At 41.3% G+C, this 26,657-nt stretch overlaps 2 protein-coding genes and 1 long non-coding RNA gene across 9 annotated transcripts in view; 1 reads left to right on the top strand and 2 right to left on the bottom strand.

Annotated features, from left to right (window-relative positions):
- Positions 1-5,537, bottom strand: part of LOC133480996 (uncharacterized) — a 21,450-nt gene extending 15,913 nt beyond the window's left edge. For 2 of the 3 annotated variants that reach the window (XR_009789418.1, XR_009789420.1), the window contains exons 1-2: positions 5,235-5,537; positions 4,676-4,790 (exon numbers count right to left, since the gene is read on the bottom strand). This is a non-coding gene — a long non-coding RNA (uncharacterized LOC133480996). The remainder of the gene's footprint in view (positions 1-4,675; positions 4,791-5,234) is intronic. The other variant, XR_009789419.1, reaches the window with a different exon arrangement.
- Positions 2-26,657, top strand: lsg1 (large 60S subunit nuclear export GTPase 1). Of its 5 annotated transcripts, XM_061779810.1 has the most exons (16): positions 2-117; positions 946-1,133; positions 10,953-11,143; positions 18,825-18,951; positions 19,130-19,250; positions 19,331-19,417; positions 19,507-19,593; positions 19,687-19,747; positions 19,824-20,000; positions 21,897-22,238; positions 22,385-22,486; positions 23,398-23,541; positions 23,641-23,764; positions 25,603-25,682; positions 25,815-25,985; positions 26,086-26,657. In XM_061779810.1, exons 4-16 carry the CDS (start codon positions 18,900-18,902, stop codon positions 26,263-26,265), a joined length of 1,728 nt encoding a protein of 575 aa, XP_061635794.1. In that variant the 5' UTR covers positions 2-117; positions 946-1,133; positions 10,953-11,143; positions 18,825-18,899; the 3' UTR covers positions 26,266-26,657. The 5 variants fall into 5 exon arrangements, with proteins under 5 accessions (XP_061635794.1, XP_061635795.1, XP_061635792.1 ...); XM_061779811.1 differs by lacking the exons at positions 2-117; positions 946-1,133 and adding an exon at positions 6,001-6,381; XM_061779808.1 differs by lacking the exons at positions 2-117; positions 946-1,133; positions 10,953-11,143 and adding an exon at positions 14,811-15,255.
- Positions 12,052-14,191, bottom strand: fam43a (family with sequence similarity 43 member A). The gene is made up of 2 exons (XM_061779827.1): positions 14,046-14,191; positions 12,052-13,932 (listed from the first exon to the last, which is right to left on the bottom strand). The coding sequence occupies exon 2, from the start codon at positions 13,901-13,903 to the stop codon at positions 12,875-12,877; it is 1,029 nt and encodes a 342-aa protein (XP_061635811.1). The 5' UTR covers positions 13,904-13,932; positions 14,046-14,191; the 3' UTR covers positions 12,052-12,874.

Raw genomic sequence — 26,657 nt, 5'->3', positions numbered from 1 at the left:
GGTACAGGCAGCAAATGAGGCCATCTTATCCACAGTGACAACAAATGGGGCTGTTGCAACGTTGACTCAAACAATCAGTACTACAGTACAATCAACCTGCATCAAATTATACGAAAGGTATTTCCCATTGTTTGCTTCAGCCCGGCTAGAGTTCAACGTTGGCTTGTCCTCCACAGTGGAATTTTTGGATTTAAAGATCATTTTAATACGAAGTTGCTCTGAGGAAATTATGATTCATTCGTAAGGAAGAGACACAAAAACAAGTATGGAATGTCAAAGGGAGGTCAAGGGCCACTACAAGAATGCCATTGGCATGTTTGTTATCGCATATTTGCTGCACACAAGCGGCCATAACTCGGAGCGGGGACGCATAAACACACTGTGGAGGCTCAGAAAGGTTTGGATTGAGCGGATTCTTTTAGTTGTGTACAAAAAAAATAAAAATCTTCACTTAAACAATCATGTCAGAAGAGATACCCTGTGATTGGGATTCCTCTTTTTTCAATAGGAAATAATGGCAACGTACTGTAATTCCCAGGTCAATCGATTGCCATGATAAAACTTTTACTAACTCTCCTTGTATCTTCAAGTAAAATTTTTTGCATTCTTGATGTTCATGCATGTAATTAATATTAATATATTGAAACAATTAACTAGGCTTTGTTCAAATTTTTTTGGTTAGGATGAATCCCCTCATTTTTTAGGGGTTTCGCAAAAACAAAAAAAATACCAAAAGTTACGTTAAATGTTATGGAAAACTGACGTTTTAAGTGAATGTATGCAAATATTTCTGGAGTTTTTGCCTGCCTATCAAGTGTGACATTGCCTTATTTGTGCTTGCCGATGTTTCCGCCACATATATTGATACATAATTTGCTTGGTAGCTTGGCAATGAAGTTCTGCCTCCACCAGTGAAAATATAATCAATGCTTCTACTCTTTACAGTGGGTTGTTTCACACTTTTTCTTGGAAGATTCAACATTTTGGCCTCAAAATAGCTTCACCCCTGGTCGTCATGGTAACATGGAGTGGTGTGAGAAATGGCTCATTTGCATTTGACATTACCACCCCTCCCAAAACAGAAATGCATATTTTTCCTTTAAATCTGGACACATCATCTTACTGCTTTGAAGGTGAGTTGATTCTTCATCTTCATGTTTTTTTTTGTTTTGTTTTTTTGTGTGTATTGGAACGAATGATGATGACTCAGTGATCATGCTACTTGACCAAGAGAAACACTGTAAGCTGTGTGTGTACACTCTCTTCAGGGTGACTCCCAGCTCCAATATCTTTAAACAAAAAAACTTAGTGTCATAAAGTTGGGGATGTGCCCTTTGTGATCAGGGGCAGAAGTGTAACTCATGGCCCCACATTGTACGAGTACAAGCTGGCTCACCACCAGGTGAGGGAGGCGGGCATGGCAACAGGCAAGGTCGCTGAGCATTTCCTGGATGGTGTTTGGCTCCTGCGAGCCGATGACATGCTAATTCCATGGCGGGTGCAGCGTATTGCAGAGAGATTAGAGTTGGGCGGCACGATTGCTCCGTTGTCTCCTGGCGCCCATAGTCTTCGTCTTAAGAGGCTTTCAGAGGCTTCACAGAGATGAGCGGCCATCTGGCTAAACCTTCTACAGCCAGTCAGACATGCTTTCAATGCAGATGATGTCAACTAGGAGTTTGAAAAGAAGCACGAAAGACATTTGGCCCAGGCTTTTGACTTTTGTGCTACCTCCTATTCTAATGAGCCAAAAGCAGCTGGTTGAAAATGTTCATAGCAAGTTCCCCAAAAATATTTGTTTAGTGATTTTGTTTTATTAGAATAAATTACAAACCCCAATTCCAATAAAGTTGAGACGTTGTGTAAAACATAAATGAAAACAGAATACAATGATTTGGAAATCCTGTTCAACATGTACAGGTACAGGTACAGGAGTTGAATATGCTATAAAGACTATTAATATATATAGAATATTTAATGCTCAAACTGATCAAATTATTGGGTTTTTTGGTTGTTTTTTTTGCAAATATTTGCTTATTTGAATTTGATGCCTGCAACACATTCCAAAAAAGCTAGTACAGGGACATGTTTACCACTGTATTACATCACCTTTCCTTTTAACAACACTTAATTAGTGTTTGGAAACTGAGGACACTAATTGTTGAAGCTTTGTAGGTGGAATCATTTTCCATTCTTCCTTGATGTACAACTTCAGTTGCTCAACAGTCCAGGGCCTACGTTGTCGCATTTCTATAATGCACCACAACTGGTGAGCGGTTGGGACTGCTGGAAGGCCAGTCTAGTACTCCCACTCTCACTATGAAGCTATGTTGGTTTAACATATGCAGAATGTGTCTTGGCATTGTCTTGCTAAAATAAGCAGGGACATCACTGAAAAAAGACGTTGCTTGGATGGCAGCATGTCTGGCTCCAAAACCTGTATGTACCTTTCAGCATTAATCATGCCTTCATTGAAGTGCAAGTTACTCACAGGTGGGCACTAAAGCAACCCCATACTATCACAGTTGCTGGCTTTTCTTTGTGCTTATAACAGTCCAGATGGTCTTTTTCCTCTTTGGCCCAGAAGGCCACACAATGTCCATGATTTCCCAAAACAATTTGAATGTGGACTTATTAGACCACAGCACACTTTTCCACTTTTCCTCAGTCCATCTCAGATGAGCTCGGGCCCAGAGAACCCGGCGGTGATTCTGGGTGTTGTTGATATACGGTTTTCGCTTTTCATGGTAGGGTTTCACCTTGCATTTGTAGGTGTAGTGACGAACTTGGTTAACTAGCAATGGCTTTTTGAAGTGTTCCTCAGCCAACCTGGCAATATCCTTGACACAATGATGCCGGTTTTTAATGCAATGCCACCTGAGGGATTGAAGGTCACGGGTATTCAATGTTAGTTTTCGGCCCTGCTCTAATGGGGATGTTCAAGCACAATCATGTGTCAACACTATCTATGGACTTGTATTACCTGAGGCAACTTTCCATGCTCAAACCTTTGGTCTTGCTGCTTTATTATGGAGTAGCAACATCGGAAGGATCTCTGCAATCAAAAGACCTTTTATTGCATTCCCCCTTGCAGGCGGGACACATTTTTGGCACGGTCTGCTTCCAGCAAATATCTTTCTTTGCTCTCTTCATCTGAGTACATTGAACGTTCAGTCCTCTTGCGCTTGTGGTTTAGAGAAGGATGATGCTATCAAGACCCTCCAGCTCCTGATGTTACATAATTGCAAAACAACGAGCATGTGCTTTTCTCCCTGAGCGCACTGACAAGGTATTTTCCAAAAGTTTCAGGACTGGTCTCACAAAAGATAGATTTATTTTTTCAGTGTGCGAGAAGAGGCGAGAGTTGTGGCAGGACAACTCGCCTCCTCACAGTGCCCTGAGCATCGCCATCCTGGAGCAACTTCCTTGCATCCGGCCTCAATAAATATTATTTTTTCCCCCCTCTTTTCCAAGCTCAAAGGGGTCATCAGAGGACCTTGTTTTGTGGACGTGCACAACATCAAGATGGCCGTGATTACGGCGCTATGGTGGATCTCAGAAGAATCTTCCAGGACTGCATGAAGGCATGCCACAGAAGGCTGGGAAAATGCAGTAGACTCTAGTAGGATTATTTAGAAGAGGCAAACTTGTAGTTTGTAGTCTGGAGTTTTGGATCTTTTCTGACACACCTTGTAGAAATGAACTGCTCATAATAGAAGAAGATTGTACAACTATTAATAAATTGATCCCAACTGAAAAAAAGACAAACTGAAACGTTCGCTATGTTATCTGACAAACTAGTGATTCAAATGCATTATGAAAAGAATAATCATAATCTTATAATCATTATAGTGGTCTCTCGTGCTGCCGCCTCTCCCTATTCCTTCACTGCAGTGTGATGCAACAAACAGAGTTATCTGCCCCCAGTTGCCAATAAAAATGAAAGGGACTTTCATCTGCAATTGCTTATTGGGCTTTGGCGCACAAGTAGCCATGACAAAATAAAACACAGACATTATTTCATTGATTTTCTATAGTGCTTGCCCTCATTACACTGAAGAAAAAAAAACTCCTTTCAATTTACTTACTTCAAGCATACACATGAACTGAAAAAAGGTACCGGTACTTAACTTTTTTGATTACACTTGATTAAAATGTGTTTAACTGACATATTTGATTACTTTTGAGGAAAAGAGGGGGAAATACATCAGTTTAACCCATTTTCATCACGTGCAACTGAAGATTAAGTCGTTTTTTTTAATATATACAGTATAATTTCGGGTCACGGATGAACTAGAGCCTATCTCATCTGATTTGGGGCGAAAGGTGAGGTACATCCTGGACTGGTCACCAGCCAATCTCACACCACATATAGACAAAAAACACACTTTCACACTTACTTTCACACCTCTGGACAATTTAGAGTCATCAATGAACCTAACATGCATGTTTTTCGAATGTGGGAGGAAGCCGGAGTAACCAGAGAAAACTCAGGCAACCACAGAGAGAACATGCAAACTGCACACGGTGTTGTTTGTGTGGTAAATGAACGAGAAAAATGTTGGAGAATTTCTGTAAGGACTGCACGAAGTCGCCCTGGTTCTGAAACAAAAAGTTAATCTGAATGCCTAATGAAATGCAGAATGGGCCAAATGCTGGGAATCAGATATCCACTCACAGAGACAGAGAGGGTGATCACCTCTCACAGCCACAGTGAGTCGATAACAGTCAGCCTGTATGGAGTTTCCCGGATAGCACCCATCCATCAGTGACAGCTCGTCTCTGGTGTACAGCTAAGTCAGCCCATGGAAAAAAAATCATAATTGATTACCTATGCCAATCTAATCACCGCCTCTGAATTCCAAGAGTGTGTCAGTAACTGTGTCAGCGAGCTCAGACCGAACATGTTTATTGATAAATAATCAAATGAAGAATAACTTGCTGTGCAGAAGACATTCGACAAAAAGTACAAAGTGCAGCATTCATGGGTGTGTTGAAATGACAATTATGTAACCATGCCACCAAACAGACTGTAGATGAGTAAAGTTTTATAACACTGTACACCTTGACACGTCTCTCAGCTAGAGCCGGGTACACACATCACGATTTTTAACATCTTAATACATTTTTTTTAAATGTGAGCCCACACATCACAAGGAAAAATTGACGGGTGGGCAGACTGCCGGAAAATACATAGAAGAAGAAAGAGAAATTGTAAAAGTTTGGTTAACTCTTACTTTATCCAGTAATCACATTGCGGTTGCAACCTCTTCTCCTTGTTATTTTTACTGTGATGAATGACTTGTGAGACAAGTTATACTAACGCTCAACATAACCGGTTGCTCCTCTATTTCACATCGCTTCTCAATTGGCTATTGTTCATGGAGTCGGTAGATCGGCCGAAGTCGGTGTTGACCGCACACATCAGGATTTACATTTGTAAATATTCATCAGGTTTAACATTTACGATTGTCGGCTGAAAACATTTTCAGAACTGATGAAGGGGGCAAAATCATTCTGAATACATCCCACACCACAGGATAATCACTCAGGGCAATATTTTAGAGACATCCGATAATCAGGCCGTAGCTGACTGTGACAAATTTGGACAGATTATCAGTATACTCCGCTGAAGACACTTTCTGATTGACTGTAGGAGTGTTGGCCCTCAGATGACTTGCTTGTTGTCAGTGGCGTGCTGTGAATTTCGGACCTAACCCTTCAGTGGTGGCTTAAGTGTCCAAATCCACATTTGAATACCACCACCAATAAATATTAATAATATTAATAATAATTAATAATTGAATTAAATTGTAGCTATAGGTCAGTGCTTCGGATAGAGTTTAGGCCAGCAGAGAAGGCTTTTTAAGGCCTTCAGTGCACACCACCAGAGAAGCGCAAAGACTGTGACAGTGCGTCCTACAGGACGACACTGACAAGCCTCTCATTGGACATTGCATCTTTTTCCTGTCTGTATTTGAAACAGGAAAATTACACATGAGGATTTCAACATGAGAAAAGTAGGCCAGTCTTGCTAGTTGCTAAGGTAGTGCACACACAGCCTACTTTCCCTTCTTGCTGTCATTACTGGAAAAACACAAGCTTAAAATGTACTGATGGGTATCTCATTAGACTCATGAAAGGATCACCCCAGTCTTCATTGCCCCCAGACAGCCAGTGTCCAAGAGGTCACCCAGTGATTTTTCTCTTCTCTGTTCAACGTTATTATTCCGTTTCCTCCCTGTGAGCGGAAAGACCAAAATAACCCTGCTGAAATATATGGATCTCCTGGGGCAAGGCATTTGTGTTGCAGCAAGTGGAAAACAAGTGCACCACTCGCGGAATGGGACACTGTGAGATACAAAGTTTCACGGCCTCGTGGGGGTGAGTCTATGGACACAGACACCACTTATTTCACCAGGCACTCTGTAAGGCGAGCCAGTGGTGAGTGTGACACGAAGCATTATGTCTCAAAGGCACCACGTTGTCTGAAACTCAGTGGTGAGGGAGTGCACTGAACTGATTTGATCTATAGCCACCTGAAAGTGTATATACAGTCTATGAAGGGCCACACTGACAACCAAGAAATAAAAGTAATAAAGGAATAACATTATCGGATAACATTACCAAAGTTATAATATTTGAGAATAAAGTTGAAATTTTATGATAAAAATGTATTATAAGAAGAACTAATTTGTAAATTACCAGAAAAAGTCACTTTAGTATGATAATAAAGTCACAATTTTACCTACAAATATATCATCCATCCATTTTCTGAGCCGCTTCTCCTCACTCGGGTCGCGGGCGTGCTGGAGCCTATCCCAGCTGTCATCGGGCAGGAGGCGGGGTACACCCTGAACTGGTTGCCAGCCAATCGCAGGGCACATACAAACAGACAACCATGCGCACTCACAGTCACACCTACGGCCAATTTAGAGTCTCCAATTAATGCATGTTTTTGGGATGTTGGAGGAAACCGGAGTGCCCAGAGAAAACCCACGCAGCCACGGGGAGAACATGCAAACTCCCAAATATATCATAAAATGCATATTAGTATAATAAAATCAGCATAAATATAATGACAAGTAGAACTTTTGAAATATGCGTTATAGTTAATAGTAATGTATGCAAGCACATTTTTCGAGGTAAAAGTTGTAACATAAAAAAAATGCCTAAAGTTTACAAGAATAAATGTGCAAAATCACAATAAAGTCACATGTTCACAGCAATGATGTTATAATATTACAACAAGAAAAGTAGCAATTTTATGAGACTAAAGTCTTAATACTATTAGAATAAAGTCATATTACAAAAACAAATTCAGAACTTTATGAATATAAAGTACAAAGTAACATTAGTAAAAGAAAGGAGTAACTTTGAGGATTAAGGTTGAATACTGGACTGGTTAGCACATCTGTCTCAGAGTCCTGAGGACAACGGCTTCATGCATATGTTGACGTTGTCACTGGAGCACATTTACAGTATGTTCCCAGGGTTGTATGTCACAAGGTTTGTCTGTCATGCACAGCGGTTAGCCCTATGCACGATATCTGTCCGCAAAGGTTGAATCAAGGCAACTGGACTATTTTTGTATTTTGAAGACGTTTCACCTTTGATCCAAAAGGCTTCTTCAGTTATAACATTTTCGGTGTAAAGTCTCCCTATTTACTATTTGTATGCCTCGGTTGGGGTTGGACAGCAATAGGTTGTTGTTGTTGTTGTTGACCATACTCATCTGTCATTCCCACATCTTGTTGCAAAAACCTCATTAGGGCCACTCTTCCCATTGACTGAGATGACCTTTGGGGGGAGAGATGTCAGGACATTTTTATGATAGGTGATGTCTCAAGCCTCCTCCTCTGTCGAGAGATGTCCAGTTTGACATTGATGGCTTCTCTTACACCTCTTTCAAACTCGCAGTGTCTGTTCAGAATTTGGACATTGTTGTCCTCAAGACGTGTGAACTGTAGAAGCCTTTTGGAATAAAGATGAAATGTCTTCAACAAACAAGAACAGTCCAGTTGCCTTCATTCAACCTTTGTAAATTACCATGAACTGGATGACTCTCTCTACACAGAGATATCCGTCTGTCTAACCAACCTGTCACCACACAATCAGAGCCTCTTAGACGTCAACTACTCATACAATATGAAGAGGAGAATAACACCGTGTGTTCTGGATATAGAAGTGAATGCTTGATTGAGAGAGGAAGTGGAAGCCCCTTTGCACCTGCACACGTTTCCCACAGTGAGTCAAGCATGAGGACATTTTAGGACATTTGTATTGTTCCAATTTAGTGGGAAAAGTTTGTGGAAGGCGTCTGTTCTGTTCCAACATGATTGCACCCCAGTCCGCAAAGCAAGATCCATAAAGGCATGTAGGAATGTGTTTGACCTCAACACTATTAAACACCTTTGGGGTGAACCAGAACAGCGATTTCTACCATTGTGAATTCCTATGATGTGTAATGGCCAGGTGGTGTTGTTCATACGGTGTGGCATAGACCCGTGCCGTAAAGTTTTCCCAAGCTGGTTTCAGCCAAAGCTCACATCCACTCATTGCTAAGGAACAGTATAATATACACAGTATAATGACTGCATAGACAATCCCCACTTTTTAAGGAATGTGAAAGAATCATTATTCTCTGCGGGTGTCACTTCTCAGGAATTCATTGAGCCTTATATTTAGTCTCCTTCAATGAGAACAGCACATTAAACATTCATTAGAAATGACGCACGCACGCACACGCACTTAAACACGCACACAGCCATGTCTAGGAGGATGCCTGTCAGAGTGTAAACTAAGAAGAGTAGCTGTCTCCATAATGGATTTAATTGTGTCAATCTACCTGTATACGCGGAGGTAATTCCTCTTCTAACTTGTGACTCATTTAGATCACCTCCAGCAGGGGTGCCTTTAATTAAGGTGTGTGCTTTAATCAGTCATCACAAATGGCAGCGTCAAGCTCAGCACCTGCCAGGAGTTCTTCTGAGCAGTTTTATGGGGGCGTGTGAACTTTTCACAAAGAGTCTCTGGCACTGTTCCTGCGCATTTGTTTGACAGCTCTGACTCAGGCCCCTGCGACATCTCCAGTGTCATCAGAGCCAAGCACATTAATACTTCCTCATGAATTATAGATCGGCAGATTTTGTAGCAGGCCTTTAAATGTAATCAGGCTTTGGCTCGGATGATTGTCTCGCCCCTTATTTCAACAAGGAAAATCAGTACTTTTACGATTAGACGATTAGACGTCCACATACAGTATATTTTGTATTTATAAAATGTTATTTTTTTGAATGGAATTATTGAAATTAACATTCCAAATGTAATTATGTATACGTAATGTATATGTAATGTGTATGTATTTATGTATATGTAATATATGTAAAATTACAATATATTGTAATTTCTTTAAATTGAAATATAACTTTTTTATTTTTATTTTTTTACTTTTTCGTAAAAGAAATATAAACAAAATGTATGCAGAGCTCTAAAATTAATGTAATGCTCGCATTGTAGACACTGGGACTAGGAAAAGTACTGATATTTAATGTATTTATGTTCAAGAAAGGCGGCACGGTAAAGACTGGTTAGACCGTCTGCCTCACAGTTCTGAGGACCAGGGTTCAAATCCCGGCCCCCGTCCGTCTGTGTGGAGTTGGCATGTTCTCCCCATGCCTGTGTGGGTTTTCTCCGGGCAATCCAGTTTCCTCCCACATCCCAAAAACATGCATGGTCGGTTCATTGAAGACTCTAAATTGCCCGTAGGTGTGAATGTGAGTGTGAATGGAATAGTTGTTTGTTTTATATGAGCCCTGTGAGTGGCTGGCGACCAGTCCAGTATGTACCTCGCCTCTCACTCAAAGTCAGCTGGGATAGGCTCCAGCTCACCAGCTACACTTATGAGATACGCAGTATAGAAAATGAACGGATGTTTGGCTGGACAAAAGGACATATCACAACACTGGGGGTTTTAGATTAGGGGATGTCAATCATTGCCAACTGTGGGCTTGTGAAGCCCTTTGAGGCTCTTTTGTGATTAAGGTCTATACAAAATAAACTTGACTTGACACTTTAATTCAGGGTTCAGCCCACATCACAAATGTGTCATGTGTTTGTTCTTCAGGAACCAAACTGATTGAATACATCATTGACTGTAACCCGAAACCTCAACGGTACATCTAAATAAATGCTAAAGAGCACAGAAGAAAAAAAACTGACCCAGCTTTTCAAAGGCTGCTTTAATTTTAATTCAATGTGGACCAAAAATGTATAAAACCTAACACATGCCAGTGCTCCAAACTCCAAACTTGTATTTCTAAGTTGACGGGCCAGTGCTTTCACATGAGTCTTATTTTGGAGACCCGACTGAGAGCCATAACATTAAACCGAGCAACACAAGCCGATTCAGCCAGTGATTCATATTTGATTTGCACTGTCTCGTATGTGGAGCCTATTTCATGCTGCCATGCCAAATAGTGGGTCGAGCAAAACACCCAGGTGTTTGTTTAACAAGTAAACATCAATGGACTCTCCTAATCAATAAGGGGGTGCATGCATTGCCACCTTTGGATGTATGAAAAGCACTCATCATCGCAAACAACCATCACATTATTGAATCGGCACACTGTGTGTATACGGCCTCAGTTCAGCAAAGCCTGGGTGACCGTGCGAAAACACCGCTGATTTTCACTGAGGTGCTGCAGATGCTGCAGTGAGAATGTAGGTCAGGGAGAACTGCATTCATCTAGAAATGTACCAAGCTGCTGTTAATGTCAGGAGCAGCTGACAAGTGGCCTGTTTACGTTTTGCTGTGTTTGTGTGCATGAGGCCATGACGATGTTGTCCCATCTGCGCAGAAAAGAAATCAATCACTGTAAAACAATTTAAACAACAGATGATGATGTGTATGCTGATGCTGGAGCCTGAAACTGAGTCTTTTACATTCACTGCAGAATGAATGTAAGGCCCACAGTTGACGATTGATGACCTCCCCTGATCTAAACTCTCCAATCGGGCAAGGAAAAACTTAAAACCCCATTTGGGGAAAAAGGAAAAAACCTCGAGAAGGTACCGCAGATGGAGGGATCCCCTTTCAGAATGACCAGGCTGCAATGGATGCCAAGTAGGCAACATTTATCACATAGTAAGTATGGTGCTATAAAATGTTAATTAAATGACCCTTTCTACAACATTAGAATTTATTGAGATATTACCCATATATTGCAATTCATTTCAAGTGAAATTGAGGTTACACAATATAAAAATGACCAGAATTGAGAACTGCAGCAAATTGTCAAGAAAGGAGTCAGATTAGGAGGAACTAATAAAATGCATAGCTCCTTGGTCCATAAACGTTAACGCACATAATACTGTCACATCCATTATATTTGTCTTCTCTTCTCCCTTCTTCCTCTCTTATATCACTGAGCCTAATGAGGGGCAACTGGGACGCTGGCGTTTGTGTTGGCTCGCTAACTGTGAATGCGCAGGATATTTACAAATTCTAGCTTTTTTGTGTGTGCAAAGCAGACAATGATGGCCATGTGACGCATGGGTTTGTGGAGATACCACAATAATATTAATAAAATGTCCTAAAGTATCCTATTAACCCCAGTGCTTCTGTGGCCAAGTCGTTAAGAGCCATGTGATGTTCAAACTGCCTTGACATGCTCCGCGTATGCCCCGAGGCTGGTGACAATGAATGAGACCTCAGTGGTCGTACTAAATAACTTCTCAACAGCCTCCTCCCATTGGGGAAAACACACAAGAATTGATTGAGGAGTAATCTAAGTGAATACATCTTAATAGATTGTCTTAATTCCATGACTCATATTGTTTCCATACAGCTCTGAGTTTAAATCTTAAGTGTCGTTACTGCCTAATGAAAAGCATGTGTCTCCAATCTACTTCATTTTTAAATTGTTTTGTTTTTGGAAAACAACCCAAAACTCACCCAAAGTGGAGATAGATGCTTTTCATTGGACACAAACATGATACGAGCAACAAAGAGCACATGTTCTCAGACAAAACTCATGAATTGACACATTTGATAACTTTCTATTTCTTTTATTGATGAGGTTCACATTTTTGCATTATTTAGAAAAATTACATATTTATACTTTAAAACATCTGACCTTACATCTTACACAAAATGTGTTTCTTCTTTTGCACAGCAAAAATATGACATTATGTTTGAGACAACATAACAAAACAGACAATAAGCACATGGTAGTCAGTGTGATACTTGAGTAAAGTTCATGACAGTGCAAAATGAAAGAATAGGAGGGGTTGTAAATGTTTTGGTCCACTAAGGCATGGGCGGGGAACCGTAAAAAATATGACGCACTAATTATCATGTATTATGAGCATTTGTAGGTTAAATATTGTTGCATGGCAGGTGGGAACAAATGCACTTGGCATGCCTTACATAGCCCATGGACCATAGGTTCCCCACCACTGAATAAAAGAACAAACTAAACTGAATATTTTTCGATCATAGTGGGCACATTTTCAGCATTTGTTATTTTCACCACTGGAAAAACAGGCCGTGAGGAAAATCCTCTTAAATAAAATAGACAGGAATTAGTCCTGCATGTGCTCCCTTTGGAGCACCAGGATTTGGCAGGTTCAAAGCAGGCATCTCCAAAAAAAATGTTTTTTTTTTTTTTTGCACGAACACACTTCTAAAACATGATGTTATCCCCCAAACCATGTGGATGTTTTTTTGTTGTTGTTGTTTTTACCCCTCCTCACACTGTTGTAGACTTACAGAGGCACACATTTAAAGAAAGTCTTGATGCTGTCAACAGGTGGGTTGTGTCTTGGAGGAGACACGTTAGCTCAAGACACAACAATGGCTTTAGTGTCCTATTACTCACTGTACTTTTATGTGCTCGAAGCCGTTGGAGAGTGCGTGGAGCTCGTGGCTGCTCTCTATGGACGATTCGCTCCCCGTGCTCTCCCCCGATAGCAGTCTGGTGACTTGGAGGTCAGCTTTCAGCGTCTGCACGTCGTTGCCAATGCTCATCTCCCCCAAATCGTTAATAATCTGAGTGAGCTCTTGTTTGCCATTGGCCACGCATTCGTCCGTGTCCAGAATGTCGTCGTATTCAAAGTGCATGGCCCTCTCCTCCTCCTCCTCCCCGAGCAAATCCTCCGTGATGGAGCCCAGTTTCGGCGCGCTGCGGCTGCGCTCCACCGGCGGCTTGTAGTTGCACTGGCCGTTCAGCAGCTTTCTGAGGGGCGCCAGGGGGATGGTTTGCTCCCCGATAAGCTGCTGCTGCTGGTGACGGGTGTCGTCCCTCCGCTTCAGGCGCTTGAACTCCGCCAGAGCCGTGGCCGAGGTCTGGTAGAGCAGCAGCGCCATGGCTTTCGCCTTCTCCGGCTTGGACACGAGCACGGCGTGACAGCGCAGCATCACCGCCTTATGCTTCATCTCGTGCCGGTAAATCCACGCGAACACCTTGGGCAGCCTCGGGTCCGCCACGCAGTAGGTTATGCGGTGCAGCAAGTACAAGTGTCCCGGTCTCCTCGCCTTGTCGTCCACGTGCACCATTCGGATGCCCTGTGAGCTGATGGTGAGCCGCATCTTGGTGCCGTTCTTGCCCAGGTCGCTCTTGCCCCAGATCTTGCTGACCGCGACGTCGGTGCAGCCGTCCCCCTTGGACTGGATGGTGGTGGCGTTGCCCAGGTAGAGCACCGTGTACGTGGGGTCGTCGCTGGTGATCTTGACCTTTTTCCGCTTGGACTTAAACATGTTGCCCACCCGGTTGAGCGCGCTCTCGGGGCAGGACTTGGCCAAGGAGGTGAGCGCCGAGTAGTTGAGACTCACCGCATAGCCCTTCGGTTTGGACCGCTTGTCTTCCTCGATCAGGTCGAACTTATTCTTCTTCCAGGGCAGCATTTTAGAGCCGTTCGCAGCGAGCACCTCGACTGAGAGAAAGGGAGAAATAAACTTTTTAAAGCACTTCCAAAGTCGAGTAAATGTCGAGTGCTTTTCTGATCCTACTCAAGTCATGTGTGAGCTACTCTACGAGACACCGTACTTCGTGTGTCCGTCCTCTAAAGTGCTCCATTGCGGCATGCTGTTCGTGAAGTTCACAACTGAGGACTCGTGAGGAGCCGACGAGAAGACGTGAGGCCAGCATACTGGCACGAACCATTTCGGGATTTTAGGGGGGACCGAACCAATGGAGAACGTTGACGTGTGAAACGCAAATCTCATAAAGGCAACAGGGTAATCCTCGTCGTATATTTATGTCGCCACCTTCCGGTTATTACGATAGCTGCATTTTAAGTAATTATTTAGATTTTTTTGAATGAAATAAACAATTAATCCTAATGGAATGACTTACACATAATATTAGACATGATAATTACCAGTTATGTATTACAGAAATTAACCATTTTACATAAAGTTTACATAAACAAAACAAAAAACATATCTACGAATGCCCTGGCCCCTCTGTCGCTTTTAAACCTTGAGCACAACTGTTTGCCCACCCCTGGTATACAGAAATGTATGTATTTTTCACCATTAATTAATATTTTTAAAATAGTTTCTGTTGTAGTTGAGGCGAGAATCAGTCATGGAGGATAAGAAAAATCGCTATCGTTTCCTTCAGGACTTCTTTGATAGCTGGACACACATTTGAGACGTTCGATAACTGCGTAGCTCGACAAAATATACACCCTATTTCCTTTATGAAAAATTAAGCTTTAATTTACAAATTGTTCTTTTAATACTAAATCGTTTATGGGGGTTTTCGTTTTTTGTTTTTTTAAGCATATTACCGTCTTAAAATCATGGGGAACAATTATTGCGATCTCGTTTCCTTTCAGGACAGCTTTGATAGTTGGACACACATTAGAAACGTTCCATAACTGCATAACTCAGGTTGGCTGCAAAATAAATCATACACATCTGTTATTATGTAAGATATTTGGGGATTTATCGTAAATGGAAAAAAATGTTCCTCGGAATATGGGATTATAAAAAAATATCAAAGTTGTAATTGCCGAACTATTACCGAATTGTTTTTTTCCACTTCCGGTTCTTCCGACAACAAGCCAGTGCGCATGCAAATCACTACGCGGTAACTTCTCGCTTATTTACAGTCAGATAAAATAAATTTTGGGGGGTGAAGTGTCTCTGTAAGCGGTGTCATGGGTAAGAAGAAGGCTGGAGGACTCGGCAGAGCTCTGATAAAGGAGAGACTTCAGACAAGCCGAGGCAACAAGAGGGGCGACTCATGGGTATGATTTACACATACATCCATCCATTTTCTTTGCCGCTAATCCCAGCTATCTTTGGGCGGGAGGCGGGCTACACCCTGAACCGGTCGCCAGCCAATCGCATGGCACATAGAAACAAACAACCACTCACATTCAAACCTAAGGGCAATCTAGAGTCTTCAATCAACCTACGACGCATGTTTTTGGGATGTGGGAGGAAACCGGAGTGCCCGGAGAAAACCCACCCAGGCACGGGGAGAACATACAAACTCTACACAGGCGGGGGCGGGATTTGAACCCCAGTCCTTAGAACTGTTAGGCAGATTTTCTTTACCCAGTCGTCCACTGTGCCGCCACTTACACATACAGTCCCCTCTGAAAGTATTGGAACGGAAAGGTCAGTTCCTTTGTTTTTGTTGGATACTGAAGGTTTCAGATCAAAAGATGAATATGAAACAAAAGTTCAGAATTCCAGCTTTGTTTTCATGGTATTTACATCTAGATCTGTTAAACAACTCAGGACACATCATCTTAGTTTGAACCCACCCACTTTTCAAGTGAGTAAAAGTATTGGAGCATGTGACAGATGGGTTTTTTTAGTTGCTCAGGTGTTGCCTTTTAGATTGATTGCTTAAACATTAGATCGTGCTTGTTTTTGGGTTTGGGTTTCACCTGTGAAAATTGCATTTTCTGTTAAGCAAACATGAAGACCAGAGGGCTGTCTATGGGAGAAAAGCAAACCATTTTGAAGCTGAGAGAAGAGGGAAAATCGATCAGAGCTATTGCACAAACATTGGGCATAGCCAATACAACAATTTGGAATGTCCTGGAAAAGAAAGAAGCTACTGGTGTACTGAGCAACAGACAGACACATTGTGAGAGCTGTGAAGAGACACCAAAAGACAACAGTCAGTGACATCACTGCCAGCCTCCACAGGGCAAAGGTGAAGGTATCACAATCAATTGTTCAGAGAAGTCTTCGAGAGAAGAAATATACAGGCCATTCCACAAGATGCAAACCACTCATCAGCAAAAAGAATTGGAACGGCAGATTGGATTTTGCAAAGAAGTACAGAGATGAGCCACAAATGTTTTATGGACTGATGAGACCAAGATTAACCTCTACCAAAGTGACGGAAAGGCCAAAGTATGGCCAAAGAAAGGATCTGTTTATGATCCAAAACACACAAGCTCATCTGTGAAGCATGGTGGAGGTTATGTCATGGTTTAGGCTTGCATGGCTGCTTCTGGAACGGGCTCACTCATCTTTTTTGATGATGTAACTCATGATGGAGCAGCAGAATTAATTTTGAAGTCTACAAAACCATTTTGTCTGGCAATTTACAGACAAATGCATCCAAACTAATCGGGACAAGCTTCATCATGCAACAAGACAATGACCCAAAACACACTGCCAACAGAACAAAGGACTTCATCAGGGCGCAAAAGTGGAAGGTCTTAGACTTGGCCAGTCAATCACCGGACCCTAACTCAATAGAGCATGTATTTTACCTCCTGAAGAGGAGACTGAAGGGTGAAACCCCCAGAAACAAACAAGAATCAGAATCATCTTTATTTGCCAAGTATGTCCAAAAAACACACAAGGAATTTGTCTCCGGTCGTTGGAGCCGCTCTAGTACGACAACACAGTCAATTGACTGAGAACGCTTTTGAGACATAAAGACATTGACAAAAAACAGTCACTGAGCAATAAAGGGTTGCTAGTTATCTGGTAATGCCAGTACATTATATATATTTTTTTTGGACAATTGTGCAAAATGATGCAGAGTCTTCTAGCACTTGGAGCAGTTCGAAAGGCTAATATTGCAATAGTCCGGTGCAATGACCATTGTGCACAGGGTGCTGAGACTTCAAGGAGTGTATGCAGTTTAAAGTGACAAGTAGTGCGATAATCTGGGCCAATGGCGATTGTGCAAATGTTGCAGATACTCCTCAGTCAGTGTGCAAAGGGAGCAGATGCTACTCTAGCATGAGTGGCCAGTATTGGTCAACAACAGATATGTAAATAGTGCAGCGTGGCGAGACTACTACAGTGAGTGCACGAGTAGTATATAATTGACCCCACAGAAATGTGACAACAAAGTCAAGACAAAAAATTGCCAGCATGTTGTAATGGAATTGTAGGTTAGGTGTTTAAGAAGTTGATTGCAAGAGGGAAGAAGCTGTTGGAATGTCTGCTAGTTCTAGTTTGGATTGATCGGTAGCGCCTACCTGAGGGAAGGAGATGGAAGTGCTGGTGACCGGGATGTGGAGGGTCCGAAAGGATTTTGCACGCTCTTGTCTTAGTTCTGGCAGCGTGCAAGTCCTCAAGGGTGGGTCGAGGGGTACTGACAATCTTTACAGCAGTTTTGATTGTCCATTGCAGTCGGAGTTTGTCCTTTTTTGTAGCAGCACCAAACCATACTGTGATGGAAGAACACAGGACTGATTCGATGACCGCTGTGTAGAACTGCTCCAGCAGCTCCTGTGGCAGGCCGTGCTTTCTCAGAAGCCGCAGGAAGTACATCCTCTGCTGGGCCTTTTTGAGGACGGAGTTGATGTTGGTCGCCCACTAAGGCCCAGAAAAGCATTTCAAATGAAGAATTCAACAGTCTGGTGAAGTCATTGCGTTGCAGGCTTGATGCAGTTATTGCAAGTAAGGCTAATGCCACCAAATATTAAATGTTATTCACGTTATGTTAATTTAATAATGTCTGTTCCAATTCTTTTGCTCACTTGAAAAGTGGGTGGCTTCAAACAAAAGGTGCTCGGTCCTGAGTTGTTTTAACACATCTGGATCTAAATACCATGAAATAAAAGCTGGAATTCTGAACTTTTATCTCATATTCATCTTTTGATTGGAAACCCAAACACAACAAAAACTAAGGAATTGACCTTGTCGTTCCAGTACCTTTGAAGGGGACTCTACATTACTGGATCAGAATGTCGTGATCGTCAGATTTGTCTTCAAATGCTATAGGTTTTTTTCCATTGCATTTATTAAAACACAGTAAGAATGTCTACTACTATGGCATTAGAAGATTGTTAGTTCTTTTGTTATATTACCATAGAGTACCCACATTTGTTGTGCCATTTTTTGTCAATAAAAGAAATAGTATAGTTAAGTACAAATAAGCATCGCTGATTTGGACGTTTGTTATTGCATTTCGTACTATGAGCAAATGCTTGCGGTAATAAGCCAAGCCGGTGATACAGTGGCCATGTTTATTGTTTCTGTTGTAGTTTTCACTGGTGTAGAACTGCACTGCATCATACTGAGGGTTTTATCTAACATTTGGACTTTGGAGCTAAATGTGGTAACCAAAATATTAGATAAAGTTTTCAGCATTGTGTAGTGTAGTTCTGAAACACTGTCAAAGACAAGATGGCACAGTGTTGGACATATTGCCTAATTGTTCTCTGAGTGTCAGTCAAAACTGAGAAACAATCACCTTTTTAATGGCAGGTGTAACAAATGTTAGAATGTGGTGGATCATGTCTTAGATAACTGTAGCAGTCTGTTCTCATGAGCATGATGTGTTTCCCGGGAGTTCATTGAATTCTTACTGGAATACCTTTTATGTTTATAGCTGCACACCAGCGAGCTGAATGATGGGTATGACTGGGGACGGTTAAATCTTCAGTCAGTGACTGAACAGACTTCCATGGATGACTTTTTGGCTACTGCGGAACTAGCTGGAACAGAGTTTGTAGCTGGTAAATGATCCTATGTTCTCTCATGAAGAATGGAGGGAAAAAAAAATCAAATGTGTTATGTGACATTAAATAATTTTAATATTCTTGTGATGCATAAATGAATATGTCATGATTGAACAATCATATTTTCATGAGAACATTTCAAAGTGTGCTGTATTTGTGTTATATTATTTTGTAGAGAAACTCAACATCAAGTTTGTACCAGCAGAAGATAGAGCAGGTTTATTGACAGTTGAGGAGAAAAAGAGGCTGAAGAACCTTCATGAAGACAACAAGCATTTTCTCAGAATCCCTCGACGGTAACTTTAACCTAAAAAAATAAAATCAGCATTTCCCATTTTATTTTATCTTTATTTTTTATATATTTATTTTTTCCCAGCCCTCAATGGGATGAAAGCACCAGCCCAGAGGCCCTGCAGCTGGCAGAAAAGGACAGCTTCCTCGAGTGGAGGAGAGAGCTTGCACAGTGAGTAATGTTCCGCATACTATTTATGTGCCTTCAACCTTCTGGCATTTATCAGTGTGTCAAGAATGTAACGGTTGGTGCTTTCGAAGGCTGGAAGAAGAACAGAAGTTGTGTCTCACTCCATTTGAGAGGAATCTGGAGTTCTGGAGGCAGCTGTGGAGAGTCATTGAGAGGAGGTAAAAAATAAATAAATAAAAAGTGAAATGCATCCCGCTCTGTCTCAGAAGGCATTCTTTGAAAACTGTGGTAACATTCTGTGACTCGTGCAGTGACGTTGTTGTTCAGATCGTGGATGCCAGAAATCCGTCATTGTTCAGATGTCCTGACCTGGTAAGAATATTCATTTTTATTCTTTTCATCTCAATTATGTTGTATTAATTCCATTGTTATGTTTGTGTGGCACAAGGAGCTGTATGTAAAAGAGGTGTCAGAGAATAAGGTGAACATGCTGCTGGTGAATAAGGCAGACCTGCTAACCAGGGAGCAGAGGCGAGCCTGGGCCTCACACTTTGAGAAAGAAGGCCTGAGAGCGGTTTTCTGGTCGGCCCTTGCTGAAAGTGACAGGTTGGACGCAGAGGAAAAGGTGAGCACACATGGCATGGAAATAAGATGCAGATGAAATATGAACAGGGTCCTCACTTTACGATGGTCCTGACAGGGGAGGTTTCAAAGTTACATTGTCGCTATAGGAACAGAACTCCGTAGTAACGCGAGGACCCTTGTATTTAAATTATTTATTTTATGTTTTGAGTGCGCATAGAGTTCAATTTTGATGTTATGTTAAACCTTGGTGAAGAAATCATCCTATTTGTATGAGATTGTTGACTAGTAAAAGTGCACTAATTCTGCATCTTCAATGACAGCGTCATTGTGGATGAAGTTCCGACGGTATTAACTTGTACTAGGGCTGAGCGATATGATGTAAAATTCATGTCACGTTATAAATGGAATCCCTTCACGATAACGGTATCTATTGGGATATAAGCTTCAGTGTAAAAATGATCGTGGAAGCATTTATAAATGGGTTGTTTTTTCCGTTAATGTAATAATTGTAGTGTCGTGTTGCGTTATCGGCTGTTCAAACAGGTTTCATAAGACTGATCCAAAGAGCTTTTACTGCATACCAAAGAAACCTGAAGCTCACCGAAAGCTTCAAAACATAGCAATTAAGCTTAACAAGTGGAACCTTACAGTCAACGACAGCGTTTTTTTTTTTCTGCACCAGACTTCCGCGCTGCTCTGCCCGCTACATGTACACATACATCCATTCTCTTCACCGCTTATCCTCAGTCGGGTCGAGTCCATTCTCTTAACTGCTTATCCTCATTAGGGTCGTGGTTGTGCTGGTGTCTATCTCAGGTGCCGCTGGGTGAGAGGCAGAGTGTACACATTTGGGGCCAACTAATGTGCCTCGTCCTCCAGTGCGAACCAGCCGATCTACAGACGGCTTTTGTTCTCAGAACTTTTCCCCATTCCCCTCTCTTGTGCCGGTCCACTCCCTTTTAAGGTGCACAGTTGCACACAGTCGCCCACAGTTGCGGTAGCGGGGCCGCTCAAAACCGAGAGGATCTGGACAGTGTTAGCTGCCAGCTATCTAGCCGCAGCTTGTATTGTGCTGGCTGGTACAGCACAAGCGAGTATTCCCATATTACTTTCTGAGCAGCTAGTAAAGCAGGGACTAATCTATGTGGCCGCACTGGTCTTTCAACCAGCTCGGAGCTAGTTTAAAAACAAAAACAAAAAAACCCGCTGCCCGGGACCTCCATGACCAGATGTGCATGAGCCATTTTTATATTGAGACAGATATGATGACATCATCAGTAAGCTTTATCGCTCGATCCGGCTCGATGGCGGATCTAGGCGACGTCTCGTTGGAAGATGGCACAGGTTGGCAGGAACACACACAACAATGCAGTTACCAAAGTACAACATTAGTGCATATCACTCCCCCTTATGGCTATAACAGCTGTTCATGGCAACTTCTTACTTAAGGTCTGTCTATAAGTGCATATAGGTGTCGGTGTCAGGGTTGACGTGTGTGGATAGATGTGCGTTGGTGTCAGGGTTGACGTGTGTGGATAGATGTGCGTAGGTGTGTAAATTGGGATGGCAGTGAGACCAGTAATTCGGGACACGGGAGAAGCTAAAACTAAGCGTAAACATTAACTAGGTGTAGAGTTCTCAGTAAAAGTCAAACAAACAAAAGGAGAAACTGCTAGCTGGGATAGCCTCCAACATACCCGCGACCCTTGTGAAGATAAGCGGTGTAGAAAATGGATGGATGGAATTTCATTTATGTAGATTCTCGACACACAAGAGTGGAATATTTCATATTATTAAGTTTAATAATTTTGTTGATTATATCTTACAGCTAGTGAAAAAATATGTTTAGTGAATATTTATTAAATGAACTACTGAAATAAATGAACCTTTAAACAATATTAAAATTTACTGAGATGCACCTGTTTGTGTTACACAGGGCATAGAGGTGGAGCAACCAGAATCCGGCGAGAGTGACCAGGAAGTTGGAGCACAGCCAGACAATGAAAATTTGAGCTTGAAGGGTGTGGATTGCAAGGATGAGGAGGGAGAGGAGAGCGATAACAGGGAGGAGCTGCGGGAAAAGATAACTGTTGAGGAGGAGGAGTGGCTAACCGCTTCTGAAGATGAGGGGCAGGAAGAGGAGGATATTGTTGGGAAATCGAATCAGACCCCCTTCCGTAATTCTGCTCGCCTGTTGCACAAAGACAAGTTGTTGGAGATGTTCAAGATGGTTCACAATAGACCCAGATGTAAAGACGGACAACTGACAATCGGGCTGGTGGGTAAAGAATTTTAACTTGTTGCATTTTCCTGCTGTGTCGGGGATCGCAACAAGCTATGGGGTCAGAGTGGACTAGTTGTTGTAGACATAAAAGTGCATCTCTATCTGAAATTAACAATTTTTCACTATTATGCATTCAACAGGTTGGTTATCCTAATGTGGGGAAGAGTTCAACTATCAACACCATTCTAAGAAACAAAAAAGTGTCAGTATCTGCAACTCCTGGACACACAAAACACTTTCAGGTACAAGCCTCAACCGTTTCAATTATCACTGTGCACTGGGACTACCATAATTTCTCGTGTATAATACGCACCCATGTATAACGCGGACTCCCAAACTTGATCTCAAAATTCTGGAAAACCCTTCTACCTATGTATAATGCATTTTTAAAATGCATGATTTTGCTTCTACCCATATGATCAAAACGAAGTATTTTTTTCAAATAATTCTGAAGTTAAGCACTTTATTTGAACATGTAATACTTATTATTAATACATATTTACTTGCTCTTATTTTGAAATTCACAGCCTTACCTTTATTTAGTAAATGAGAAAACACAGAGTTGTGCTCATATGTTTGATTACCCAGGCAGAATTTGTAAGATGGGTACAATTCTTTAAAGAAAACATGAAGGGCTAGGCGAAACACATTCAATTTTATTTTAATGGGAAATTAAACTTTCAAGCATTTCAGAAAAGCATTATCATTAAACAAAACATAACCATAAAGAAATTAATGATGGTTGTTGTTCAGTCATATTTTTAAAAAAAACAATATTTCACAAATTTTGTCAGGGTATGTAAACTTATGAGCACAACTGTACAGTATATGCAGTCATACGTACCCTGTCATATTGGAATTAAAGTGTAGGCTACACCTTTTTTGTAAACTCTAGGTGGCGGTATATTAGAATGAAAGTGTACACCTTTCTTATAACCTCTAGGTGGCGGTGACATTGGAATGAAAGTGTACATCTCTTTCATAACCTATAGATGGCGGCATACATTTATACAATGTGAAAGCTTTTTCCCCTATACCTATGTGTAATGCGCACTATTGACTTTTGCCAATTTTTTTGGGGGGGGAATGCGCATTATACATAAGAAATTACGGTAATTTGGGATTAACGTGAGTATCGCTTCATATTTCGCAGACTTTGTTTGTGGAGCCAGGGCTGTGCCTGTGTGACTGCCCTGGTCTGGTTATGCCCTCCTTTGTCTCCACCAAAGCTGATATGATCTGCTCTGGGATCCTCCCAATTGACCAGATGAGAGACCACGTACCAGCAGTCTCTCTCATATCCTTAACATTGCCATAGTGCTTTAGAAATATAATGCCGCAAATCTAACAGTATTGCCTTCTCCAAGCAGTGTTATGACCTGAACAAATATGTCAAGTCTGCCAAACAATCCCTCGGCATGTATTTGAGGGCACGTATGGCATCAACATCATCAGGCCACGAGAGGATGAAGACCCCGACAGACACTCCACTTCGGAGGAACTGCTTATGGCATATGGATGTAAGACTACAACATACACTTCAGCGATTTACTTACTAGTGGTCAAATCTGGATGAAGATCAGTTTTAACCAATCTTTTTCAACATCTTGTCACTTCTCAAATGAACTTGGATTCAGCCACTTTTTCCTCTGAGCTGAATATTTAAATAGTTGACATACAGATAAACAGGCAGGCAGGCGCAGGCAGATACATACTTTCTTCATCATGTGCGGGAAACAAAATAATTTTGCCAATTTAAGATAGAAATCGATGGTTACAACATGGCAAACAAATGGACCAATCGTCAATCCCCAACTTGTTCAAATTTAGAATCATTTTCTCCCCCATAGAAAATAATGGAAATAATCCACCTTCTTTAACTATACTGTACAATGTCTTAAGTCTTAACTTTCATACAAGTGTAATAATAAGTTAACTGCTACTGTTATTTTGACTTTGAAATCTTAACTGATAACTAGTAACAATGTGTATTGTGACACCGGAGTCTTTCTGCTTTGATGTGAGTTTATTATTTCATGCGCATTCTCTTCTTACCACCTCTTCTCTCTTTATCTAATTTTAGAATAAGTGTTGCGAAAAAGCCACTAAAGCCTAAAGAAAAAGATAGAACAGATTATTTGAGTTAATCCTGTGATGCTTGTTACACACAGTGTGCAAAGCCACTGTAAGCATGTAAACAATGGTGGCCCCAGAGAGATTAGCATGGATGTTGTCGCAGGGGCAGTTTTACCAGGAACCTGACAATGTTTCTTCAATAGAAGAGGTCAACTGGTAGCTTTTCTTGATAGAAAAGATGTTTGCGTTTTGATGCTGACTTGAGATGTCTGTTAATGTATTTACTCTTCTATTAGGCTATGTTCACAATGCATGTCAATTGAGATTTTTTTTTTGCCAGATGTGACTGTTTTTTTTTTTTTTGTCATGTCGCTGTGAACAGTACAATTCAATTTTTTTTCCAACACTGACCCAGTCCTCTTTTGTATGTGGATAAAAATCAGAGATGGATATGTATGATGACATGAACACTCAGGTCGCGCTCATCCGACCTATACGTCATCAAAAGGCAAAAACTGTCACTATTGTTCGACAAAACAAATGCACGACAGGCAATGGCGAATGAAGGAACAGAAAACGAAAGTGGCAAAAAGAAGATTCTTTAGAACTGCTAAATTTATGGGGGCACCGTTCAGTTCAAGCACAAAATCCTTGAAATTGCCACAAATGCACCAGGGTGAGACCTACACATGGGGTCATTCTTACTTCCATAAACATACATACATACATCTCTTGCTTGTGCGCATGTACAACGTGATATCCTGTTTATGCGTGTCACTTCACGGACACAGTAGAAGTCACATCTGTTTTTGTAATGTGAACCACGACATAAAAAGATCAGATTTAACAAAAAAATCCAAATGGGCATCATGCCCTGCGGTGTAAACGTGGACTGAGTTGCCACTGATTGGTCCATAATGGATATGAGATTTGAAAGCGCCTCCATTTTTTTCCCAGTTCAATCAATTCTTTTATTGATAGAATTGTGAAAAAAAAAAATCTTTTTTTAAATGAATCTATCAGTTTGGTGAGTTACAGTTTGGATAGCTTCTAGCCTATTCCCATTACCCCTACCCTCCCACTTAGACACTGGGCATCCATAGGGAACACAACTTTTTTTCCAGACTCACAAAGGCAAAGAAGATGGTTTTATGTTTTTTTTTTTATTATCATGTTTACAACTGTTGTGTTTATGAATGTTGTGTTTTATGGAGTATTCTACAAACTATTTGTTTTGGGGATTTATTTGGCAATAACTGCGTTTTTTTTTTGTTCCTTTCAGACATGAGGGGCTTTATGACATCGCATGGCCAGCCTGATCAGCCCAGATCTGCTCGCTACATCCTGAAGGATTACGTCAATGTGAGTCAAGTTTAAACGTACGAATGCGGCATATTTATAACAACTGATTACCAGATTTTAAGTTCCACTTTAAAGCCACTAAACCGTAATGGGAAGCAATTTGCTTAGCATATGGTGTTGCCTCTTTTACAGGGAAAACTTTTGTACTGCCATCCTCCTCCTCACATAGAGGCTGAGGACTTCCAGCCACAGCACAGTAAATTCCAAAGAAACGATCTGGACAACTGTGACCTCACTTCAACAAGTAACAAAGGAAAAGTCAAGAGAATTGAAAATACAGTGGACAAGAACTTCTTTCATGCGGTTAAACTACTTCCAAACTAACTACATCAGTAACATCATTTTATTAGGCTGGTTGAGAGCCCTTACATGAGTTTGAATAGGATCTGTGTGTCTATTTTAGGAGAACGTACGAGCGCTCTCCAAAGGAGTCCAGGGTGTCATGGGCTACAAACCAGGCAGTGGAATCGTGGCTCCTGGAAAAGCCGGAAGGGAGACCATGGTGGGAAAACCCTGGAAGAAACACGGCAACAGGAACAAGAAGGAGAAAGTGCGTCGGCTTAACAAGCATCTCGATGCCTGATCATTAAAACGTGAAACTGAGATTAGTCCGAACGGGATGGAAAAACACTCAAACTGCGCTATCAATGATTTAATGGTGAACTGCATCTGTATGTTGTTGAAGGCCTCAGAATCCTGGAGATGCCTTGATGTTAACTAATGGCATACGTCATCTATAATGGACTGCTATGATTTGTAGGTCTACATATGGAATATATTCCATCAACTGGATCATCAGTCTTCAGAGCAATAATATCATGACTAATAATCAAAAGATCTGAATTTTTACTTTTACAAAAATTTAAAGGAGGCACAAATCTCCATTCAACCAGTACATCACCTCATTTCTACTATACAGAATATCTTTATAGTTACAATCTTTGTATCAATGAATTGGATAAAATTATGAAACTA

This window comes from Phyllopteryx taeniolatus, chromosome 7 (assembly GCF_024500385.1).
Source record: "Phyllopteryx taeniolatus isolate TA_2022b chromosome 7, UOR_Ptae_1.2, whole genome shotgun sequence".
NCBI classification, from domain to species: domain Eukaryota; kingdom Metazoa; phylum Chordata; class Actinopteri; order Syngnathiformes; family Syngnathidae; genus Phyllopteryx; species Phyllopteryx taeniolatus.
The sequence above is the reverse complement of the archived record's forward strand: the minus strand, read 5'-3'. Positions and strand labels throughout refer to the sequence as shown.